The sequence below is a fragment of the Colletotrichum paranaense genome (genome assembly GCF_030867605.1).
Source record: "Colletotrichum paranaense strain IMI 384185 chromosome Unknown Scaffold_5.1, whole genome shotgun sequence".
In the NCBI taxonomy this organism is placed as follows: Eukaryota; Fungi; Ascomycota; class Sordariomycetes; order Glomerellales; family Glomerellaceae; genus Colletotrichum; species Colletotrichum paranaense.
In genome coordinates this window covers 3,192,024-3,215,681 of record NW_026848963.1, presented here as the reverse complement: position 1 = coordinate 3,215,681, position 23,658 = coordinate 3,192,024, and the positions used below count along the sequence as shown (strand labels likewise).

At 50.1% G+C, this 23,658-nt stretch overlaps 9 protein-coding genes across 9 annotated transcripts; 4 read left to right on the top strand and 5 right to left on the bottom strand.

Moving 5' to 3' along the window:
* Positions 1–1,558: 1,558 nt before the first annotated feature.
* CPAR01_07484 (eukaryotic translation initiation factor eIF2A) lies at positions 1,559–3,699 on the top strand (the record flags this gene model as incomplete). The annotated part of the gene is made up of 2 exons (XM_060491753.1): positions 1,559–2,146; positions 2,206–3,699. The coding sequence occupies 2 exons, from the start codon at positions 1,559–1,561 to the stop codon at positions 3,697–3,699; spliced, it is 2,082 nt and encodes a 693-aa protein (XP_060350627.1).
* Positions 3,700–5,215: 1,516 nt separating this feature from the next.
* CPAR01_07483 (uncharacterized protein) lies at positions 5,216–6,037 on the bottom strand (the record flags this gene model as incomplete). The annotated part of the gene is made up of 1 exon (XM_060491752.1): positions 5,216–6,037. The coding sequence occupies one exon, from the start codon at positions 6,035–6,037 to the stop codon at positions 5,216–5,218; it is 822 nt and encodes a 273-aa protein (XP_060350626.1).
* Positions 6,038–6,754: 717 nt separating this feature from the next.
* CPAR01_07482 (uncharacterized protein) lies at positions 6,755–7,936 on the bottom strand (the record flags this gene model as incomplete). The annotated part of the gene is made up of 1 exon (XM_060491751.1): positions 6,755–7,936. The coding sequence occupies one exon, from the start codon at positions 7,934–7,936 to the stop codon at positions 6,755–6,757; it is 1,182 nt and encodes a 393-aa protein (XP_060350625.1).
* A 1,994-nt stretch (positions 7,937–9,930) lies between these two features.
* CPAR01_07481 (uncharacterized protein) lies at positions 9,931–10,629 on the bottom strand (the record flags this gene model as incomplete). The annotated part of the gene is made up of 3 exons (XM_060491750.1): positions 9,931–10,041; positions 10,132–10,201; positions 10,286–10,629. 3 exons carry the CDS (start codon positions 10,627–10,629, stop codon positions 9,931–9,933), a joined length of 525 nt encoding a protein of 174 aa, XP_060350624.1.
* A 3,084-nt stretch (positions 10,630–13,713) lies between these two features.
* Positions 13,714–14,539, top strand: CPAR01_07480 (uncharacterized protein; the record flags this gene model as incomplete). The annotated part of the gene is made up of 3 exons (XM_060491749.1): positions 13,714–13,896; positions 13,976–14,184; positions 14,251–14,539. 3 exons carry the CDS (start codon positions 13,714–13,716, stop codon positions 14,537–14,539), a joined length of 681 nt encoding a protein of 226 aa, XP_060350623.1.
* Positions 14,540–16,104: 1,565 nt separating this feature from the next.
* On the top strand, positions 16,105–16,973 carry CPAR01_07479 (cutinase; the record flags this gene model as incomplete). The annotated part of the gene is made up of 4 exons (XM_060491748.1): positions 16,105–16,276; positions 16,335–16,462; positions 16,515–16,808; positions 16,869–16,973. The coding sequence occupies 4 exons, from the start codon at positions 16,105–16,107 to the stop codon at positions 16,971–16,973; spliced, it is 699 nt and encodes a 232-aa protein (XP_060350622.1).
* Positions 16,974–17,140: 167 nt separating this feature from the next.
* CPAR01_07478 (L-fuculose-phosphate aldolase) lies at positions 17,141–18,121 on the bottom strand (the record flags this gene model as incomplete). The annotated part of the gene is made up of 1 exon (XM_060491747.1): positions 17,141–18,121. One exon carries the CDS (start codon positions 18,119–18,121, stop codon positions 17,141–17,143), a length of 981 nt encoding a protein of 326 aa, XP_060350621.1.
* Positions 18,122–19,134: 1,013 nt separating this feature from the next.
* Positions 19,135–21,299, top strand: CPAR01_07477 (uncharacterized protein; the record flags this gene model as incomplete). The annotated part of the gene is made up of 2 exons (XM_060491746.1): positions 19,135–20,274; positions 20,325–21,299. 2 exons carry the CDS (start codon positions 19,135–19,137, stop codon positions 21,297–21,299), a joined length of 2,115 nt encoding a protein of 704 aa, XP_060350620.1.
* Positions 21,300–21,637: 338 nt separating this feature from the next.
* On the bottom strand, positions 21,638–23,101 carry CPAR01_07476 (dihydrodipicolinate synthase; the record flags this gene model as incomplete). Its single annotated transcript, XM_060491745.1, has 4 exons — positions 21,638–21,786; positions 21,835–21,883; positions 21,940–22,553; positions 23,044–23,101. The coding sequence occupies 4 exons, from the start codon at positions 23,099–23,101 to the stop codon at positions 21,638–21,640; spliced, it is 870 nt and encodes a 289-aa protein (XP_060350619.1).
* Between the last annotated feature and the right edge of the window lie 557 nt (positions 23,102–23,658).

Genomic DNA, 23,658 nt, shown 5'->3' with positions numbered 1-23,658 from the left:
CACTCATACCTAGGTAGGTAAAGGTAAAGGTCTTAGGTAATTAGAAGCCCACGCGAAGGAAAGCAAACCTCGCCTCCAGCTTCTCGCGATGAGAGTGTGAGAGTCCACCGGCCACGGCTGGGCCCGGGATTCATGGGGTTTGGGGACGGCACCACGCGCTGCGCTGCCCTGTCCGGCTGCGGCCCGCATTGGGAGTGTGGAAGTGTGTGTGTGTGTGTGGCTTTGCTTCCAAGCTGCACCTTGTCGCTCAGGCTACTCAACTGCTGCAGACTAGGTACCTAGGTAGCCAACTGTATTGCCTACCTTATCTTATCGTAGAGGCTTTCATAGGTACTCACTCAATACTTTAAGCAATAGAGAAATGGGCATTCAATGACCGCTCACGATCAAAGCATCGTGCTTATCCTACCTCCTTTCATATTGGTGTTCCACAACAAACAGCAAACGAATTGATCCTTTTTGAAACTTTGTGGGATTTGAGAGGTGCGCTGGCAGTATTACATAAGACGCCTTATTCAGGCAAGATACGTATCCGTTACCTTGCTGTGTAAGGTACTTCCATCTCTGAGTGGGCCGTCTGACCGTCGTAGCCTAACATGACTGAGGACCGGGAGTGCTTGGGTGCCCTCCCGTCCATTAATCGTACGGATACAGCGTGCCAGCTCTGAAGTACTTCCCCAAGGCCCCCAAAATGAGGTGCCCTGAAGCCATGGTGAGGCGTGAAGTGAGCTCAGGCCGACAAAAAGAAAAGAAAAGAAAAAAAGTGGCCAGGGTGTGCCAGCCAGAGCCAAGGCGAACCCGCGCAGGCGACGGGACCAGGGGCGCAACTGGCAAAGCAGAAAAAAATATTCACAAAATCCCACTTTAGCATTCTCTCCCCTTCCTTTCCCTTTCCTCTCCTCCAGCCCACACAACAACACGCACCGTTGCACGCCAATCTTCCCCCCTCAGGGTGCCTCCTCCCATTCCCTTTCTCCCCTCTTCCTCACGTTCTTCCCTATTTTTCTTCCTCGGGTCCCTATAGCCTCACGGCTCAAGCTCCAGCCAGTCGTCCTTGCTGTCGTCTGCCTCTCCGTCCTCGTTGTCACTGCACGTGTGTTTGCATCTCGATTCCGACGCCGCTCTGAATCACGACTGCCCCGTCAGCCATCGACCATCGATTCACACGTCATTCGTCGACCAGCTTCAAAGCCAACATCCGACGCCAGCTCTGTGGTATACTCTAGTATCCATATCCGACGTTAGAACATCAACACAAACACCCTGCCACCGATTGCGAATTTGCAGATCAACAAAGCTTCCTTTGCTGCAAAGAAAAACAAGACGTCGCCGGAATACCCGCCCCCCCGGTCAATCCACGGTTTCCGTCCATCGCAAAGCAACACAATCAAAGCTATCGCCATCTGCCTTTGTCCGTCTACCTCGACGACTTCGATCTCGACGACCGCCTCTGATCTCTGAGCCCACTGAAGAAGAACCATCAATTCCACCCAAGAACGTCAACCTTCCGACCCGACACTCTCTGCTCTTGATACACACACTGTGACTTTGACTAGTTATGGCGTCCTCACAATTGCAGTTTGCCTACCGCACCCAGAAGGGCATCGGCCTGTTTGATGCTGCGCCATCTTATCAGCCTCTCTCTGGGTTCGCCAATCCTGAAGGGAACCTCCGGTGTTGTGCATACTCGCCCTGTGGCCGTTACTTTGCCTGGGCGAGCCCCGAAGTTGTTACCGTTGTCGACGCTTCCACTGGCCAGCAGGTTCTTGCCCTCCCCATCCTCAATGTCCTTGAGCTCGGTTTCTCTCCTCTCGGCACCTTCCTCGTCACCTGGGAGCGACCTGCCAAGGATGAGAACGGAGATGCGACCAAGAACCTGAAGGTCTGGCGTACTGTCGAAGATGGCGTTGCTGGAGCCGACAAACTGCCCTTGGGCAAGTACGTCCAAAAGTCGCAGGGAGGCTGGAACCTTCAGTACACAGCCGACGAGAAGTTCTGTGCCCGCCAAGTCACCAACGAAGTCCAGTTCTACGAAAGCCACGATCTCGGCACCGTCTGGAACAAGCTGAGAGTCGAGGGCGTCGCCGACTTTGCCCTGGCTCCCGGTCGTTCCCACTCCGTTGCTGTCTTCATTCCTGAACGCAAGGTGAGCACTCTTTGCGTTCGTTCATTCAACTTCTCAACATGCTAACAAGTACTTCTCAGGGACAACCCGCTGCCGTCAAGGTCTACAACGTGCCCCAATTCAACGCTCCCATTTCTCAAAAGACCTTCTTCAAGGGCGACAAGGTTCAGCTCAAGTGGAACCAATTGGGAACCAGCATTCTCGTTCTGGCCCAGACTGATGTCGACAAGTCCAACAAGAGTTACTACGGTGAGACTACACTGTACTTGCTTAGTGTCAATGGCTCTTTCGACGCCCGCGTCAGCCTGGACAAGGAGGGTCCTATCCACGATGTGACGTGGTCCCCGAACTCCAAGGAGTTTGGTGTCGTCTATGGCTACATGCCCGCGAAGACTACCATCTTCAACCACCGCGCCGTTGCCCAGCACTCGTTCCCCCTGGGACCTCGCAATACCATCATCTTCTCCCCCACGGGACGTTTTGCTCTTGTTGCTGGATTCGGAAATCTGGCTGGCCAGATCGATGTCATTGATCTCGAGAAGGATTTCCGCAAGCTTCACACTATTGAGAGTGGCAACCCTAGCGTCTGCACGTGGAGTCCGGACAGCCGTTATATCATGACGGCCACCACTTCTCCCCGTCTCCGTGTCGACAACGGCATCAAGCTTTGGCACGTCAGCGGTCCTCTCATGTACAACGAGGACAAGGTTGAGCTTTATCACGTTGTCTGGAGGCCCTTGGCTGTCGAAAAGGTTGCCGGCGGAGATCCTCTGAACCCGGTCCCCACCCCCCACGCCTCCGCGGCCACTTACTTGGGCTCTGTAAAGACGCCCAGCAAGCCCGCGGGAGCTTACCGCCCTCCTGGTGCTCGTGGCCTCGCCACCCCGCTTCATTTCAAGCGAGAAGACGAGGGCGGCGCGGCCCACATCAGCATGAACAACGGATCTGCGCCCATTGGACCTAACGGGTTCGGACGTCCCCGCCGTGGTGTGCCTGGTGCAGAGTTTGCCGTGCCTGGTGCTGCTCCTAAGGTTCCTGGAGCCGACCCGAACGACGATGAAAATTTGTCAAAGGCGGCACTCAAGAACAAGAAGAAGCGCAACAACAGAAAGAAGGACGGAGAAATCAACCCAGAGGGCCAGAACGGCGGTGGTGCTTCGCTCGCCCCACCTCCCCGTGATTTTGGCGCGGGTTCTGGGCATGAGGGTCGCAGCCCTGAGCGCCGTGGCGGTGCCGGAGGTAACCACAGACACCGCAGCCACTCTCGCAACCCCGGTGCGGGTCAGCATCGTAACAGGAGCAACACCCACCGAGGCCAGAATGGCGCGCCGCAGGTGCCTAACGCGCAGCCTCAACAGGCCGCACCGGTGACTGTGACTAGCCCCGGCGCCGATAATTCGCAAAACCCGAACGCGAAGAAGATTCGCAGCTTGCAGAAGAAGGTCCGCGCGATCGAGGATCTCGAGATGAGACTGGCCGGAGGCGAGAAGCTTGAGGACACGCAGATGAAGAAGATTGGCACCAAGTCATCTGTGCTCAAGGAGTTGGATGGTCTCGGTGGCGAGGGCCACTAGAGTCATTGTGACTGCCTAGCGAGACAGACTAAAGATGCAAAGAGTTCTGTAGGAAAAGGGACCACCTAACGGATACTGGAATACTCTAGGGCCCACAGGTTAGATGATACAGGTCCCATGGATCCCCAGTATTTGGACGAGTAGAGTCAGGATTACGTGTAGAGGATCAGGAAAATGGAAAATGCAAAATGCAAAAAGCACGGCGCGAAAACTTCGTATTGATTTAATGCGCTTCCTTAGACCATGTGAGAGTTAATCATCAATGAGCGGGTGAAGAGAAGAGATACCACCTTAGAAGGGCATGCTAAATGTGTGAAAATTAGGATTGCGACGAGCATCCGAGGATATCGAACCTTGTGAGTGGGACGTAAGCTTGGAAAGTCTTGGAACCCGGGGCATACTAGAACGAAGCTCTTCAGGGGCAAAGGGGTCGAAACCACTGTAGCTTATGGGAAAAGAGGCAGCTCGCAGTCTTTCTCTTGACCAGTTTCTCCTGCTCTTCTGCCTCTCTTCTATTGCATTTTGGAGTATCAGCTCCGGCATGGGAAGTTGGCGATGAACAATTTGGGTACGCGTATTCATAAGGCGGAAGATAAGGGCGAGCTAAGCTAGCGCTAGACGGGCAGGCGGGGTGGGGAGGAGCCGGGCTGATCGGCACGGCAGCCCGGGCGTTTTGTGGAGGTATATCCTGACTAAGCCGGAATTCCGGACTGGGGTCTTTGGTTGACATCGCGAGAAGGAGGAATATCGTCAACCCTTGTTTGCTCTTCCGGAATAACGGGATGATGTCAAGATGAATGAGAATATTGAATCATATGATATTGAAACGCAAATATAGAGCTGAAGCTCCGGATTCTACATCTCCATGAGTAGCCTCCATGAGGGATACTGGAAGGTGAAGGCCAAGGGTACTACTTATACCCATCCAACGTCGAATCTGTCACCAGCACACCATCCGGCCACTTGGCCGGGTGGTTAGATTCTGACGCAGAGTCGATAGTAAATGAAATACTCCAATGACTTCCGTGCTGGAAACGAGGGGCGCGCTGTTCGAATCCGAATAGGAGCGTGAATTATAAGGTCAGTATTCCCCCTCCCTCGTTCCTTCCTTTTTGGTTTTTGACATGTATTAAGAGCAAGACGGTGGAGGTTCACTTACGTCCGGACTTGGAATTGATCCGAACATAGTTGTTGCTCGTGAAGCTTCTATCATTTTCAAGAGACTATTCACTACCCGGCGTCTACGGGCATCATTAGGTGCTTAAGCTATCGCCATGATGGGAAGGTCAAGCTTGGGTCAGGAATTAATGAGTAAGGAAGCTCGAGTCCACTCAGGTTACATAAGGTTGCAAGAATTGGATCGACTGGAAGCCTGAATCTTCCGCGGAGCAGAGCAGGTTGGGCATGAAAGAGATGAGTAACTTAGAGGTCGACATGATTCTACCATCAATTGAAAATGCATCATTGTCAATTCACTTGACTCTGTGCCACTTATGACTATACTGGCTATTACGCTTCAGCAACGTTGGCGCTTTGTCCTCGCCTCCCCACCATGAGCAGCAAATCCATCGTCACTCTGCCCATCCCGATCCCGCTGCCCCTTCAAAATCGCATTCATATCATTCTGCCTCCTCATCAGCACAACATCATACCCCCTCAACCTCCTCTCCGAAGCCTTCTCCATCCGGAACTTCTGCATCCTCACCCCCAAAACGCTCCGAATCTTGCGTACTGTCTGGTACTCAGCCAGCTCATTACTCGAAAGACTCGCCTGCCCGCCCGAAAGATTCCTCCTCGCCCTCTTTATCCTCAGATAAAACTTCACAAGAGGCAGCACAACCTCCCTGTTCTCCACGATCCACGCCACATTCTCTTTCGTTGCGCCCGTTGTGCCACACACCTCGTCGACGCAGGACGCCATGTCCTCGTACCGCGCCGCCGTCTTCTTGTTCTCCCTGTCGAGCGGCTTCACGTCTTTGAGCACGTCGAGCTTCATCCAGGGTTGCGGCTGGCAGCCGATCTGCTCGAAGCGGTCGTACATTTCGAGCTCGCGCACGTCGGCTTCCCTCTTGGCGATGGCGACGGGGTCGCGTTTGGGGTTGGGTGTTGCTGCGAAGGCGGTGTAGACGGCTAGACTGCGGTTGTGGGAGACTACGTCGGCGAGGGCGCTTGTTTTTTCGAGGAGGGTCTCGACTTCGTCTTCGTTTTTGGGTAGTGAGATGACTGCAGTGGGGTGTGGTGGTCTGTCGTTGAAGTTGATGGAAGCTAGTGTTGCTTTGCAGCTGGTGGTACTGGTGGTATCTGCCTCGGGCCTTGATCTCTTGCGACTCGCGGCCATTGTTGCGGTGATTGACTCTGCCATGTTTGGAATATTCCTAGATTTTTTGCCGCGCGGATTACTATGTGTGGTAGAAGAAAATGGAGGGTTGAGGCTACCTTGGGGGAGAATGTAACCGTAAGGGTAACGCGCGGATCTCATGGGAGAGTGAGAGTGAGATAAGGTAGCTCGGCATCGCACGTGTCCAACCTTCTTCGTCTGATAATTATCACGGGCGGGGGAAGCTAAACGCAAACAAACCCGGGGTCTTAGCACCACCACAGAAATGATCGCTGAAACGTTCCCGAAGGGTGGCACACAATGGGTTGGAAACATTGTTTAAGCGCAGTGACTCGGGTTCTGTAGGGCTTGGCGTCGTTCCTCGGTTTCGCAATGAATCGGTCTTTGCCCGATGACATGGAGAATTGCCATTTTCCCACAGTGGTTGGTGTGTGCGCAGACAGAAGCTATCTTTGCAAATAACTTCGTGAATTCATTCATCATTCATCATTTGTCTACTTTGATCTCTGTGTCCTGATGAAATAGGGGTTGACACCATTCTCAAAGCTGTGTACTTCGTGAATTTTCTGGAAACATCTTCTATCTATCTCTTTATTGAGGTGCCGGAGTCTATCAGATAGGGCTGTTCCGACGACGCAATGCGAGCTACTTTGCTCAAATACTGGACTTTGCCCGAATTGGTTTGTATCAAAAATCCCAAGTCCTCTCTATTCAAGCCTAGGGACTTCTATCCATTCTCTTAGTCTTGGCCATCTTGCTCATTCTCTTCATCCGCTTCCCCATCTCTTTCAATTGACGATCCGCCTGCTCCCACTCCTCTCCCGTGAACTGATCACGGAATCTATTGACGGAATCAAAAAGGTCCTCGAGGGCCGCAACACAGTTATGCTTTTCCTTGGGCGCTTCGACTGGCTCGGTAGTCGCGACGGTCCGGATGGGCGAGAGACCGAGTTGCGACTGACGCTCCATCGAAGGCTTGGGCGATTCCTTGCGCTCAAACAGACGACGGCCTCGACGTCTTCCCATCGAAAGGGGCTCTTGATCATCGCTGTCCGAGTCGGTCGAGGTAACAAGACGATCTCGACGTCTACTTATCGAAAGGGGCTCCTGGTCGTCGCTATAAGAGTCGATTAAGACCGTGGGTGACGATCCGTCGCTTTGAGGAGGTGTGATGAGCGTTCCAGCGGGCCATATTCTAGGAAGACCTGCAGACTTCGCAAGGGGCCGTCGGCGGCGCACAATGATGTCGTCGTCGGAGCTCTCGAAGTCGTAAACGGACTTGTCGACGGATTGATGATGCTTCGCTCTCTTGGGTGTGATGACTGGGCTCAATGGACTCTCCACCTTTCTCTTCTTGCTTGGCGCGGGTCGTTCTGCAACGAAAATGACGTCTTCGGTGTCTTCTTCTGTATCGTGTTGGTCGTTCATTCCACACTGCTGTAGGGAGCGGGAAAGACTTCGGACATCTCTGTCCTCTTCGACAGAGTCTTCCTCTATCTCTTCCTCCTCTTCTTCAACACGTGTGTTTCCAAGCTCTTCGTTGTCGACATCGTCAAACGGTAAGAGGCGGGCAGCGTCTTGACGCCAGGTTCTGAGAATGTCGGTAGCCTTCAATCTGCTGCGCTTCCAATAATTGTTCTCGAGCAGAGGATACATCTCAGAGAGAAGTATAGATGTGGCTATGTTGGCGTTCTCTCCATTCCACCAAAAGGAACGCGCCGTCGGCATCAAGTGAGCCTTGTAGCATGCGGAAATGACGTGTTGATCATTGTCGTTCAGCAGCTGAGTAGCGAGCTGGGGACACTGAGAGTTCCAATAATCAATTTCATTCGTCAATGCAAAGAAGGCAAGCTGCTCATGCAGAGACGCGCGATTGCCTCGATCGTCGAAGTCATCCATCCTTTGGGTGTGCCGCGTGTTAGTATGGCTGAAAGTTGGGATTGGGAGCTGTGTTATTTTTTAGCTCAAGATACCTGAATACGATCCGGAGTAGTAGCTCAATGCATGTCTGAACGAAGCTGAGAGGGTCTCTAATAACCGAGAAGCTAAGGAAACTGTCGATGGCCAAATTAGCTGTGAGCGACCTCCAGAAAGTGAGATAAGATATTTTCTTACCTCAAGTGAAAAGTAGACTCATCGATGACTTCAATTAACGATTGACTGCCGGAAGTTCCTGGATTGATAACGGGCCGGGCTCGCAAAACGATATTAGATTGAGGCTCGTGGGAAAATATGGTAGGAAGGCCTGAGGGGCGAGGGTCGTCGAGGCGAGTGGGTGAGTTGAAGAAATGAGATAGGATTCGCGACTCTCTTTTTCTTCCTGAAGTGGAAAAGCAAAACGTCAGATTTGTCGTTCTATTTTGCCTTTTTGTACCTCACTTCTTCCAGGGAAGGAACGATGGTTTCGTGGGGCTCTTGAATCCTGCCTTCCTTAAATCTGAGGTGCCTTAGGTTCTGGACATTTTGGAAACGCACCTTGCTGTAAGTTCTATCAATAGTCTACCGGTACTTGGTGAGAAAGGCATGTCAACCAAGTTCCAAAAAAATTGAGAGACAGTAGTCGTCATGAAGGGATCAAAAAGGTGAAGGCATTGGAATACACCATTTTTTGACACCATACGCTTTCCAATCACATCCTGTACCGTATTTTAATAAGACAAAGGGAAGTATGGTCGAAGTCGTCTTAATGGAGTTAATTGGTAGAAACTGAGCATTGTATTCTAGGGTGACCTTTGTTTTTACTCCGAGTCTAAAGGGCCGTTGCCTTGTCTCTAGCTACATCCCCTTGGATACTTATATTTTCTATTATAATTTCTACAACATGCTCTCTTACATCTTGAAACTCTATACGTGCATTACCGGGATAACTACAGCGATGGGCGCATGCGGACGTTCCAGCAGCACTTACAAATCACTACTCTAGTATCAGGTCATCGTACGGCAATTGTTCTACGGAGAATGCTCGGAACTTGGCCAGAAAGGACATCAAGCCATCTGTCACCGATGTGCACTTTTTGATGAGCGGGATGCCAGTCAACACCGTGGCTGCTGTTTAAATTGCACTCAGCTCTGGGGCACATAGTCGTACGCGTACCCGAGGCCACCTAGGCTTCGACCCACAAGATAATCATGGCGCGGCCAGTTGAAGGCAAGTTAACAGTGGCTGGGATCAAGCAGGCGTCGAGTGACAACTCGCACTAACCGTGCATGGCGAAGCCCGGTCTCGTGAACATCTCCAATCCCACGGAAATCGGCTCGCTGTAAAATAATGCACAGCCGGACAAGATCGTCAAAGTCTGCAAGAGGCACAAGATCCTCGACGGTGCACCTCTCGATGTAGCGCTACCTGCGGAGGGGAGTGATCTTATGCTTGAGGATATTGGCCGCCTGATGGAGTCTTCTGCATAGGCGGCACCAAGTTTGGTGCACTTCAAGGCGAGGCCATCGTTATCAACAAGCCTGTGTTACAGGAAGACTTTAGACTTCACCGCAAGCAACGAGACAGTCTCATAGCAAAGGACCGACCCCTGGGCCTTCAGTTCGAGGCTCTCTCCGGCTCAGATCTCTTCCTTGAACTCGCGTCCAATGTCAACATCACAGAAAAGTGCCTTTCTATTTGCACAGCACGGGCTGTATATGCGTCGGGCTGCTGGCACACAAAACTATGATTGATCAGGTCTTTGCAATCTTTCCAGATGAAGTCATTGCGAAGCTTGAGAGTTCACTTTCCCAAATGTCAGTGACGCAGTGAATCAAAGTAAATTACGCATCCACGAAGGTCCCAGTGTTGCAAGAACTGTAAGGCCCATTCTCTCCTATCAAAACTAGCGTTCATCCTGTGCTTGAAAATGCCGGAAGTGTTTTAAGCTTCTGCTAAGCACATGAAGTAAGTACTAGTCCCAAGAGCCGGTACCGCCAGTGACCCCAGTCGAAAATCCCACGTTGCCAGCTTGGAACGACATCTTGAGCGAACCATTCCGGAAGAATTGCACCGAGTACCATGGCTGCAATATCCCATCTGTTAGTGTGCTACGTCTAATGCCCCGACGAAGCGAGGGTTCAGCTAGAGCTGTGAGATGCAGATGAATACTCACTCCGATGGAGCCAGCTTGAACGGTATAGTCACCACCGACATCATTGATATCATCGTAATAGAGGTCTCCACTGGGAAAGCGTTCGCCGCACAGTCAGTGAATCATGCTTCGTGGCAGGTATCATGTCCAAAGATGCTGGTGATTTTCAACTCACAAAAGAGCACCGCCCGGAAAGCCCGGCGAGAACCCGCCGAGATTTGCGGTAAACTGTCTATCCCTCCCGTTGACATTCACTTTGACGGTTACGCGCTGATAGAACCAGAGGTTAATCAGAGAGCCTGTAGCGCTCATCTTGGATTTGAATGCGCCAGCATCGTTAGTGGCCATGGCCGTAACAGGCGAGCTGACGCTTTCGGCCAGAAACCGAAGCTTTTCCTCTCCTCTTGGCTGGGCGAGAATGTGGTCGTGGAGTTCCTGAATGTCGGACTCCAGGACTGCCTGCTGTTGGGTCTTAGCAACGACATCTTGCAAAAGACTGAGAGTCTCGGTTTGAGCCATTTTGGGATGAAGGAGACAAGATCGATGATGGAGTAAAGTTCGATGCGCTTGAAGTATTCGGGATTTGGTGTCGAGAGCTGTAGCTCATAGTCAAGAAGCATTTGTTCCTGGGGAAACTCTTCGTCTAGTTATACTTCTCCCACGTTCGTTTTTTTTTTTTTCGTACAGATATTGTACGAACAAAAAGTCAACTGCACTACGCAACCCTGCAGTCAGAGGTTGTGGCTGGCTGTAGTGAACCCATCTAGAGTGTGACGAAAAACTCGAAAGCCGAATTATTTTATCAGAATATGATGTGTGGAAGAAACGTGCGTGATGAAGTTGCGGCTGGACTGCCTTGGCCTCAAGAAAGTTTGCACTACGGACCTGTAATGAGCTGGCACTAAAAGCGTAGCATATTTTCAAGTGTGACAACGCGGAAGAAGCGGCAGCGGGGAACATTCAGCTGTGATTTAGGGGCTCCTACTGGCTGAAATCCGAGAAGACAGTGTCTGAATCAGCCGTATGTCCATCCACACAGTTCATCACACCTGAGGCTGGCTGTGATGAATTCAAAAGTAGACGCATGCAGGAAAACCTCCCTGTTCCGGAACAGAACTGCGCGTTTCCTCAGCATTTCGAGAAAAACCGGTCAAGGCTAAGCAAAGACATCCTGTCTTAGTAATCATGTCAACAAATTTGTGCGTCTTGCAAAAAGTGTTCATACTTCGTACGTCATCGCAGAGCTATTGTGAATTATGAATTAAATACTTGTCAACATGTATAATTTCATTAGTAGCAATTGTGCTAAATCGGCGGGAAGAAGCTGCTTTGATTTTTATATTCATTTTACCTCTTTTAGAAAAAAGAGAAAAAAAAGGGACCTCTTCATATCATAGGACTTGTGGACTTAAAGGGGGACCTGGAAAACTAGACCACTGCTGGAACAGCTCGACTGTCATGCTGAGGCACTATCAAACCTGTTTGGGCTCGGCTTCACGGCAACTCTACCATCTAATGTAATGCCATCAAACGCTCATGGGTCCTGAACCACGTCACATTTCCGAACCTGATGCCTCATCAGGTTGTTCAATGAACTGAGCCCTTCTCGGGGGATACTAGACTTGATAACCGGCTGGGTGTATCAGGAAGAGTCCTGGGACGGTCACTCTAGGATATGAGGACGACATCAAAGTAAGGGGATACTGGGGCTTGAATCGGGCTTCTGGTTTGGGACTTGTAAGACTCATGCAGCAATCACGGCGTGAACAAGTCTCATGGGCCCATAAACATCGAGATTTTCGGGTGAGCCATTCAGTCGAACGGGAAATACTTCACTGAATCGGTCGAGATGCAAACGATCCCATTACAAATGGCGGCTGAAGATGCCATACCGTGAAGTCGAAACTTCTACTCCGTGCCAATTTTGTCTCCTCGGTGTCCCGCTTCTCCTGGATATTCATTGATTTAATTTGATAGAAAAAGCTGAAGACCTGAGGAGTTCCATCTTTGTTCCTTAAGTATGGAGACTTGATATTGCGTAACACTTGGCTAGCAAACAATGCTCGTTGACTTTCCAAACTAAGTAAGGCGTGCTAGTTGACTTTCGTACCTTAATGACAAGCTTTCGGGCTCTTAATTGAAGATCATAGAACTTTGGAACGATCGGCCAGTGTTGTCGGAAGTTAGGCAAGTGGAGCTGCCATCTCACAAGTATTGGAACAAGGCGGATGCGATTGGACGGGTAGTTCGGATGATGGCAACTAGAACGTGGATAGCAATTAATTAACTGAAATCCTTGGTTCGAAACTAAATATCTGTGCTCCAGAGCTCGGAGGCCTCTACAAATCACACAAAACCAGACTGCACGAAAGACATTATAACATGTAAACATTTTTTGCGCAAGCTCGAACTCAATGCAAGTCTCATGTGTGTATAGCAGGCTTGCAAATGCATCATTGCCACATGCACGCAGCACACTGCACTTGGGTAAAAAGAGCTCCAGCTACCTATGTCGGAACGACATGTTTGCCACTGAAGTAGCCAGGTTTCATTGCATTCAAGCTTGAAGTCTACTTGACTAAACTGTCATTGATTATTTCAAATTCGTGATAGTATCTTCGTTTCATACAGTGTCAGAACTGGGAGTTTAGTATCCAAAAGGACCCATTATGTGGCAAATTCCATGGGCACGCTTGAGTAAGGTGACTGAGGGGGCAGTCAGATCGATCAATCCATGTCACACACCTCCTCTTGAGTCCAGACTTCAGGGTGACAGCACTCAAAGGTGTTTTATGCGGAGAAAAATAGGTCAGGAGGTGACCATGCCAGCTGGCAGTCGATAAAGTGGTAGGCAACCCTGACTAGCTGAAACGGCCTAAGTAGGAGTAAGCAATGCGTGGTTCGTCCTGTCATTGGCCTTTCACGTTCATCTTGTCATTGCCTACGTCCGAAGCCAACACACCAGCCGCACTAAATGATCTAAACAGGCAATTCCAACGACCATGTTGTATACATATATTCGCAAATGGCGCCTGATTAGGTTCTGGCAGGTTCAAAGCTGCGCGCGATAGAACGAATGGCAGGCCTGACTCTGCCTGACAGACCGCATCTTCGGGAGAAACATGGCGGATCCTCGCGGGACTCGCCGCAGTGCCAATGTGTTTGATCCCAAGACATTGGTACCTTCCCCGGCTTATGGTAACATGCCTAGGTAGTCTCTGATCATCCTGATCCGTTCGAGACCTCAATAGAATGAACTCCGCACCTTGCAATCCTTCAATACCAACAAAACCGCCGAGGAGTCTTTCTTCGAGAGCCGAGGAATCCTGAGAGCCGAGGAACAACTAGGAATGAGGAGAACATCTCGTTGAACATTCCTCTTTAGGCGTAGATTCTTTGAGGCTGTGGATATCATCATCTTCTATAAGAACTCTCACAAAGCTCACCACAAAGCCACGATAGCTCTACACCCACCCAGGCACCTCAGCAGCTAACCGCAACCGCTTTCATTCTCTTCAGTTCTTTGCCATCTTGTCCGCGACAAGTCACTTCACATTCATTCTCTTTGCAAGTCCAAGCACTTTGAAACTCACCTATCTCATCATGAAGTTCCTCAGCACTCTTGTTTTGGCCTCCACCGCCTTTGCCTACCCCACGATCCCGCAGGAAGAAACCAAGCGGCAGTTGGGCGGCACCGTCGGCAGCACGGCCAACGAGTTCAAGACCGGCGGGTGCAACGACATCATCTTCGTTTGGGCGCGCGGCTCCACGGAGATCGGCAACATGGTGGGTTTGCTTGAGTTCCCTCATCCCAACTGTCGACTGTTGATGACTTTGATGCTAAAACTTTCTTTTCTCTGGACAGGGCACCGTTGTGGGACCCCCTGTTGCCAACAACCTGAAGGCCGCATTCCCGGGTAAGGTCGCCGTCCAGGGTGTTGATTACGCCGCTGGTCTGGACACCAATTTCCTTCCCGGTGGTGCCGACCCCGTTGGCATCAACCAGATGAAGAGCATCCTTAGCGATATCAACAGCAAGTGCCCTACTGCCATCGTCGTCACTGGAGGTTACTCGTAAGTTTCGCACCTTCGTTTCTCACTTACTCGCCTGACTTGAGATGCTGACCGCTTCGAAAACAGCCAAGGTGCTGCCGTAAACCACCGCGCCATCGAGAACGCCCCCGATGCGCAGAAGAACCAGATCGCCGGAGTGGTCACCTTCGGAGACACGCAGTTCCGCGCCGACAACGGCCAGATCCCCAACTTCCCCAAGGACAAGATCAAGATCATCTGCGCCGCCAACCCCCGTGACACTGTCTGCGACGGAAACTTGAGTGCCGCCGTCCTGGCACCTCACCTTTCGTACGGCGCCAACGCCCAGGAGGGAGCCGACTTCCTCATTGCGCAGATCAAGAAGGTTCAGGCTTAAGGTTGTCTTGCACCATCTGCCGTCCTGAGGCCCACAGGGGGTATTGCCATCTCATTGAGAACGGTGCCCGCGATCAGATTTGCTGAGTGGGCTGATGGGAGTGGTTCCGCACATATCATGAAAAAACTGGCTGGGTCCTCTTTTTGTTTTGCTTGCGACATGAGGCTTCCGGAGGCTTCTGTTCTTTTGTTTCTATCCTGTCTGGCTTTGGCCAAGACACGCGATTGTTAGTCTTGCTTGAGTGCTGCATCTTTTCTTTCCAAAATACATCACCGTTACCCGCCAATTTCACTTTTCAAGACAAGTGACCTGATGTACATGAGTTTTCTGCCCACATGAGGCCAGAGTAAGACATGCACAATAAGAACAGGACCTCATTGCGGCGGTGCAGACAGACAGGACTACGCCACGTGAAGGACACATCCGTGCTTGTCGCTTTGGCCTCGTCCAATGGAGTATCTTTACCCTAAGGGCGCACAGAGGCTCGGGCCGCGCTATCAGTTCAGACGGATAATTTATATGAACATGTCAGTGTGTCGCTGCGTTTCTTTTTTGCCCGCAAGCTGTTTCACACTGAGCCTCCGTTTGCCGAAGTTCCGTTCCGTATGACGAACAATAACATTGGTTTGCTCTGTCACTTGGGAAGGATTCAGAAATTCAGTGAGTTCAACAGCTGTCAACCGTCCGATTTGAGTTCCACAATGGGAAAATGTGAGCAGCATCCTGCAGCACCGTTCCAAGCCGTTGAACGTCAACATATCCTGCGGGGCACCAGCTTGCTTCTGTGCCCCCACCGCGATGTTTTCGGGGAATTGTCTGTGGGGGCTGAAAAGGGGCCAAGACTGAATGGAAAGTCGCGTGTCTAAGTCAACCAGTTGCAGTGAGCTGTCTGATATAGATGAGAGGCCATGTTCTTACCATTTTGAGTAAATCCCGCGAAGGATTCTATTGCTGTGAGTCCCGCTATTCCACAACCCCGCCTGGGGTGCATGCAGACTGCGTCACATTGGTGCGTATCCACCATTGGCCAGAATCGGCCATCTTATGAGATGCGATTGGAGGGCGACCCTGGAGAAGCCAGATCCCTGTCAAGTTGAGAACATCGCGATCCCCTCGTAGTCCGAGTGCCGAGGCAGACAAACCATCACTCAGGGGGCCTGACCAAATATCCATTTCTTGACGTTGACCTACACAGACTTGCAATTTATCCTCACAGATTTTTTATGAGCACACCATCACACACGGCAAGAAACCAAGAGTAAGAACTTCGTTTGCGTGAAGTGACGGTGAATTTCGTCTCGTACAGTCCCCTCTTCCGGAAGCAGTTGCGATGAAGCCACAAACTTGATGGACTAAATCAAACCAGACAAGATGTAAATAGTGCAGCAGCCGAGGCCCCGAGGCTCATGATCTTGACGTATCGAACTGGCATCACACTTATGCTGGAAATATTGCAGTTAAATAGCTAAGACGTATTCCTCCCGGAAAATGAGGCCAATCTCGCAAGATCAAGGAATTATCTGGCAAACCTCCATCGCAATCGAAATATCAACACATCAATCACCATGTTCTTCATCAAGCTTGTGGCTCTTTCAGTTCTGTCTTTGTCCGTTGTAAACGGCCAAAGCACTGACGAATGCCCTGAAGTTCCAGAGACGGGGGTTACTATTGGCGATCCTGTCCCCATCCGACCGGAAGATATCCCAGCTGGCTGTTCTGACTTTGAGATTCTTGTTGGTGTGTTCTTTACAAACCTGATCCGCTGGTTCTTTGAAGTTAACTCGGGGATGCCCAGCTCGAGGAACGAGTGAGCCTAACTATGTTGGAGGCGGCGGTAAGTTCGGCATCATAGTCGGCGACCCGGTCGTTAGCAATGCCACTGTTGCTCTGCCTGATGCTAGAGGATACCCGGTCCAGGCAAGTGTTTGTACTCTTATGTCCAACAGAGAATTTATTAACCCGACAATGCACATAGTATCCGGCCAGCTCGCAAATCATCACAGGCGTTCGTCAAGGTTCTAGAGACGTGGTCAACCGTCTCAAGTCTCAGGCTGCTGCCTGTCCCAATCAGAACTTCTCCCTCGTCGGATACTCCCAGGGCGCAGCTGTGATGCATGCTGCCGCGGCTGACATCCCGGCCGAGCTCTATGGCCGCATCAAATCGTTAGTGATGTTTGGAGATGGATACTTGAAGCTCGGGGCCAGTCTAAGCAAGTTCCCTGCCGGACTGAACGAGAAAGCGAGGCAGGTTTGTGCAGCTGGCGATCCAGTAAGACTGATACCAACTTCCAACCGAATTCATATGACCCAGACTGACTCTTACGTCTAGGTTTGCGATGCCAATGGCACCTGCACATTCTTCCACCTCACTTACATTCGCCCCGAGTTCATTGATCCTGCCGTCGACTTCATTGTCCAGAAGTTCGTTCAGTAACTCATCAACGAGCAATCCTCGATGGGCTAGATACTTTCGTTTCTGGGCAATCTGTGGGCCTTCGGAACAAAGGCGCAAGAGTTGTGAATGTATCCCCTTTCCATGGCCAGTTTTATCTAGTTTAACATCAAACATGAGGTGCTTGCGTCTATGCAAGCCATCCCGATTCAAGTTTTGAGACTTCCACCGGATAGCTCTTCCTCCAAATCGTAATATACCTGGAACTCGCAGTAACAAACCTCAGAATCACTCTCAACGTCAAAGTTGAAGTTCGCCTCGTCATCACTGATCAGCACCTTTCGAAGGCCAATGTCTCCATGCGATGCAGCCTCTACCAACAGCTGAACCTGACATGTTCGTTCCATTGATGTGAACAAGAAAGCAGCCTCGTCGACAGTTTTCCCAACGGTCAGGATTCCATGGTTTCTGAGAATGCACCCCTTGCCATTTGGACCAAGTGCGCTAGCAATGCGGTCGCCTTCTTCACTACCCAAGACGACACCTCCGTAGCTGTCATACACGGCATGCGCATCTCCTCGAAATTTGCAAGCATCTTGCGTCAACATGTCCAATCGTCTGCCGAAGACCGACCATGCCTTTCCATGCACACTATGGCAGTGGCAAACAGCATGTGCATCCGGTCTCGCCTTATGAACCGCAGCATGAATAAGGAACCCGGCAGTATTCGGAGGAGCAGATTTATTGCCGCCAATGACAGACCCATCCAGGTTGACAAGAATCATATCGCTAACTTTCAAGAGGCCGAAATGCCGGCCTAGGGGGTTGGTCCAGAACGCATTGAGAAACTCCGAATCACGAACCGAAATATGACCGCTCATACCCTCGACATAACCTTCGCGATGCCAGTGACGGAAGGCAGCAGCCATATGATTGAGTTGCCATTGACGGTGTGATTGGAAGTCCAAATGCTTCGGAATGCCGCCAAGAACAACGCCACCATAGGACATAGCTTGAAGTGGTGTTTTATTCTGCAATTTGTGGCCGTGTTTGTTTCGGGAAGTCTCCAAGTCGCCGTCGCCACTGACGATATCAGAAGGGTTAACTGAAATAGCTGAAGGTCCCATGATGAAGGGAGATATAATTTGTTCTTTAGATGTGTTTGGTGGACTGTCAATATCGATGACCATGGTGAGAGAATCAACCTTCCTTTATAGCACTGTTGCAATTTTTGGGTTTTGCTCGACCCAGCGCTGATCTGTCACTGCTCAGATTATAATTTTGCCTGAACGCCTAAGAGTATTAACTCAAGTTAGCATGTGCATCTTGTAGAGCCGGGATCTTGTATTGCGGGTAGAGAAAAGTCGGCTTAACTCTGGTTGAATGGCGAACTGATGGTGCTTGTCCGGGGTGGCCTTCTCAATCTAACAAATTGATTCCTGAGTCCTAATATATATGCACCTTAATAAGAAGGAGCAGAATATATCATCTCTGCACCTTTCATATCCACAGGAGAGCTCGTACGTAGCAAAGATCCTTCACTTTGAGATTGATCCATATGAAAAGACAAGGATCACGCGGTAGTGTAACATGCTGCATCTGGACTGATCGCAGATGGAAACCGCCATACTGTTGCCCATCTCGGAATGTTCTATCTCGGGAATACTTCCGTTTCAAAACTCGAAGCAGTAGCTTCGAATAATGAACTAATACTCCCTTATCATCGAGATCTAAATTAGGTAGGTAACCCCCAGGTTTTGTTGCTTGTTAGTGCGGGGTTGCGAATGGTCGATTTGATGCATTAGGCCATAGACCCATTTAATCCCGTGGAAACATGCCTATATTGTCACGACCCATCGGCACCTCCATAAATCATTTGGATGAACAATCCTGCGTAATTAAAAGTCCCTCTTTCTACGATATTGTAACGATCTGAATGACTCTTTTGTAAAAGTTTTCGCCGAAAACGACGAATAGACAAATGCCCGACTGCTCTCTTAGTCCATACCTACCTTTCCTGTCTCCATAATGCCGAAGTCAATTAGGCGTCGAGTTGAGCATACACGAACCTTTACGGGGTGTCGAACTTGCCGGAGCCGTCATGCAAAGTGCGATGAAGGGAGACCGGAGTGTGCAGCTTGCCGCCGAAATGGGATCACCTGCGCTGGCTACACCGCTCGTCTAACTTGGATCGAAGATTGCGATGCCTCTGGAGAAGCAACTCGACGCGGCCCTGAAGTGCCTGAGTACCGGTACACCTTATTTCCAGGTCGGATTCATTTTCGTGTGGTGGTCTTTTCTGCACATGCTGACGCGGAAGGCTGTGTCCTCAGACTCTGAACGTGAGATCATGAGCAGCCAGCTCACAGATAGCCTTGGCTCAAAGGCAGCCGGGAAAGTGCTAGCCGAAATTGATACGGCGTCCAAAACATCTGAGCCTAAGAAGCCTTTTAGTATCTCAAAAGGACCTTTTGGGGTGTTCAAATGTCTTAAACGAAGAGAAGTCTCTCTGAGTCAGCTATCACTGTCGCCTATTACCTCAGAGCATGATATTAGCCTACTTGTCGATCCTGAAGATGAAAGTTTTCAAACGGGAACTGACCCACGAGAAGATTTCGGCATTGACTGGTCTGAGAACGAACTCGAAGAATCTATGCAGTCATCACTAGACTGCTTAGATCTCTTGGTTGCCCAGAGTGATTCCATCACCGCCTCGGACCCTTTTTCAGCCTCAATGCCTGGCCTCCAATCAGATTTCTCTGTCAACATCTTGCCAATGAGTTGGCCGGGGAATGGAGAAGGCAATACTTGTGGGGAAGACAGAGATATCATTGCACCTGTCACCAATGCTATTGAGACAGACAACCATTTGGCCACCTCCCATGCTAATGTCGCCACTATCATGACTATACCGCCTACATCGTTATGCCTCGGAGCTTCTGTTTCACGAACAGAGGTACCTGAACAGGCACAAACGCTGCTTCGCTACTACAAGAGCCACGTGGGCTCTACCAAAATTTCTGGACAAGGGAAATTCAAATCAGCTTGGCAACAGTTATTCCTTCCTTGTGCCTTTGAGACGTTTGCGGAGTTGTCAGTGTTGAATGAGGCATCTCAAAGTCGGCTGGCGATTCTGTGCGCATTACTTGCTCATAGCGCCTTTCAACTCAACAAAACGGATTTAACACCGCGTTTCCCGAATTACTGGCAACATCTGGGTGACAAACACCAAGAACGAGCTCGAATGCATTTGAAGAATGCTGTGAAGGTAGAGATCCACGATTCTGGATTAGGTGGATACAAAGACCTATTAATGGCCTTGATCGCTATGGCCATGGGATCTGTGAGTATTTTGTGTTGAAATTCCAGTCTTTCAAAGCTGACGGACTTCAGTTGTGCCATGGAAGCCGTGACTCACGCGTCTTCTTGCTCGATGCTGAACGTTTGATACGAGTGAAAGGGCTTTCTAGCTACAACTCTGAGATAGTCAGAGTACTTCATCACACCTATACCTATATGAGGGTAATTGCAGAGGCTACTTACCCCTTCTTGGATTCTGAAAGCGAGTCTGATCGCACAAGCTTGCTTGGAGTCGAAGCAATTGCACACGGTAGTTTTCATATACGAGAGGAGTCCCTTAACACAGGTCTAGATCCCAACGAGGAAAAGAATGAGACAGTCGGGTATGCAGACATACACCTTGAGTCACAAGGTCTTTGGCGCGAGACATTACATTCGAATATACACGGCATCCCTGAGTCTCTCATGACACTGCTGGCTCAGACGATTCAACTCAGCAACGAGAAAGATCACCTCGAAACTCGCGCACGCAGCAATCCGAAGCTTGCTAGTGACCTCAAAACGCACGTCAAGACTCTGGAGGGAAGAATATGGACCTGGTCAATTGAATCCGAAATAGCAATACTATCTACGGCCGGCAAATCGCAGCCCATCGATAACGGGACGAACTTAATCACTCAACCTTCTACACAGTCAATGGTACAAGCGATGCATCGAGCGTTGATCATCTACTTCTATCGCCAGATACGCGATGTTAGCGCCATGCTCCTCCAAACCGTCATCGATCAAGCTTTGGGGTACTTGGAGTCTTGTCTTGATTCAATGGTCAGAGGCGATGACTTTGCACTTGGTATTGCGTGGACAGTCTATATTTGCGCCAGGGAATCCATATCTCCAGAACTTCAGGAGAGAGCACTGAAGTGCATTAGCATTACTGATGCCCGAGGGCTGTATCTCACTTCAAAGCCTTCTGCTGAGGTAGTTTCGTTGCTATGGGAAAAGAGGCGGCCACTGAAGTCGTTGATTGATCATAGTTTTCTCCTGAGAGAAACCTTACGCCTTGGTTGATCGGCTTAAAATGGCAGTTTGGTGAGTGATTCCAGCTTCGGGCAGTATGCTCAAAGAAGCAATGAAATAATTGAATAACTAATTGAGATCCATCATTGCCTATATCATGCTTCTTACTATCGTATTGAAAGAAATTTCAAGGCAGAGAAGGGGACTGATCACAGCTTGACTGTCAATAGGTGTGTGACACAGGGAAGAAGCTCACAGAGGCCAACTGCTGTTAGGGTCTAGAAGATGAATTACTGAAATCTGCCCTTCCCTCGAGGTGTACTACCAGCGCTCTATATATGCCTGAGCTGCTCCTTTGTTGCTTGGTCCTCCTCCTCATGCCCCTTAAGCTATCCCTTAACCGGCGAGGCCTGACATTGACTCTCGCGCTTGACTCTCGCGCTTTCGAGCAAAGCAGCCAATTCGGCCTGAGGACCCTCCTTGAGAGGAGCAAATGGCTTCCTGACCCCTCCGGTCTTCCATCCTCGAAGCTCCATGCCTGATTTGATTGCAGAAGCATAGTAGCGGTGGGTTTCAAGCCACTTACAGATTGGGAAAATCTTTTCCCAGACCTCCCGGCCCTTCTTCAAATAGTCCTTTACGGCCAGGGTTCATTCCAAAGCTCGACAGAAAGCTCGGGAATAATATTGACGGCACCCCAGATGGAACCCTTCGTGCCCGCAGCCAGACCATAGAAGGTCAGAGTGTCCAAGTCGTTGAAGATCGTAATCTTTTGGCCGTAGGTCAAGAGCAAGTCAGTCAAGACTGGAGCATTGCCCGAGGTGTCTTTCAGGTATTTGACACCGACGTCCGAAAGTGATGCAATATCCTGGGCTGACAAAGTCAAACCGCGGATGCTCGGGATATTGTAGTAGACAATAGGTAGTCCACTTGCGGTATGGATGTCTTGGAGGAGCTCGCGTGTCTCCTCGAGGTTGTGAGCTTCGTAATAGGGCGGGATAACTATGACAGCAGCCGCGCCGGCCTGCGCGTCGTGGACAGCCAACTCGACAGCGCCCTTGCACTTTAAGTCACTGGTCCCAGCAACAACAGGAATACGGCCAGCGGCTGACTTGATGCAAGTTTCGGTAAGAATACTACGCTCCTCCACCATGAGCGCAGCGAACTCTCCAGTACTTCCGCCGGGGACCAGTCCATGGACCCCGACGTCAACAAGGCGGTTAACGTGCTGGTCAAGGGCAGCAACATCAATGTCTCCGCCATCCGCGAAAGGAGTAATAATGTCTGCGAGAATGCCCAAAAGTTCTGGAGAGTTGGTCAATGTGACTGTGATGTCGGATGATCTTGCAAGTTTCGCATGAAGCAGATACGGCTTTCTAGGAAGTAGTAGAACGAAAAGATTGCTTGATACTGACTGGGTGAGTTAGCCTCTTCAAGTTTGTTTCGGACTGAGTCAATGGAAGACTAGAGATGTATTTATTTTTTCCGATGAGAGTCATCAAGCAATGTTTCAGACCCAAGTTTGCCTGCTCCTCTCATTGCTTACGCGCATTCACTCCAATTCCGATACCACATATTGTTGATTATGTGCATTCGCCACAAATCGAGTCACTCAAACGAGATTAATGCCAAAGGGCAGCTCGAAAGAGAATGGATAGAAGATCCACGCGTTTGCCTCTCCAGATCTGTCTTCTCATTCATCCGATGAGGTACATTTTGTAACGATCGTTGACTAGGAAGCTCCCTTTGAGGGAAGCGGAGGTGGGTGAGGATTCTCCTAGAAACGGCCTCGTACCAAAATCGCATCCAAAAAGGGCAAGTTTCCACGCCGGTACACCGTAGAAGCTGTGCATATTAGCTTAGATCACAGATCGGCAAGCCTCATGTCTGTTTCCATCTCTAGCAGCTCTTGTTCATGATATGTGATTGAGAATCTCAGTGCAGGCATCAAAAGGGTGCTCCTCACTTAAACCGCAATTACCTGACTATCTCGGATAACTAAATGCACACATCAACTCAGCGTCTTAACTGGTTTTTGCCTTTCGAAATGTTACAACTGCGACAAAGTCGAGGAAAATTCAACCGCCACAAAACATAATATTCCAGAGTTTCATATTTCCACCACAATAAATCTTGATTTTTGCAACAATTACCATAATTTGGATCATTTCTATGGGTTAGATGGTGTTCATTAGTTGCAAAAAGCTTTAGCTACTTAGATGATGACTAATTTCGACATCGCTTGTACTCGGAAAATGAGTTGACGGCTCTTAGTCTAGTTGGTAAGCAGGAACCCTCCAGACTCCAGAGAGTACTGCTAATGTACGGCACCCACGCTAAGGAGACGGCAATTGCCTTCCCACCCCCAATTTTCGCCTTATTCGCATTGAGAAGACGCGCAGAGCTGCGC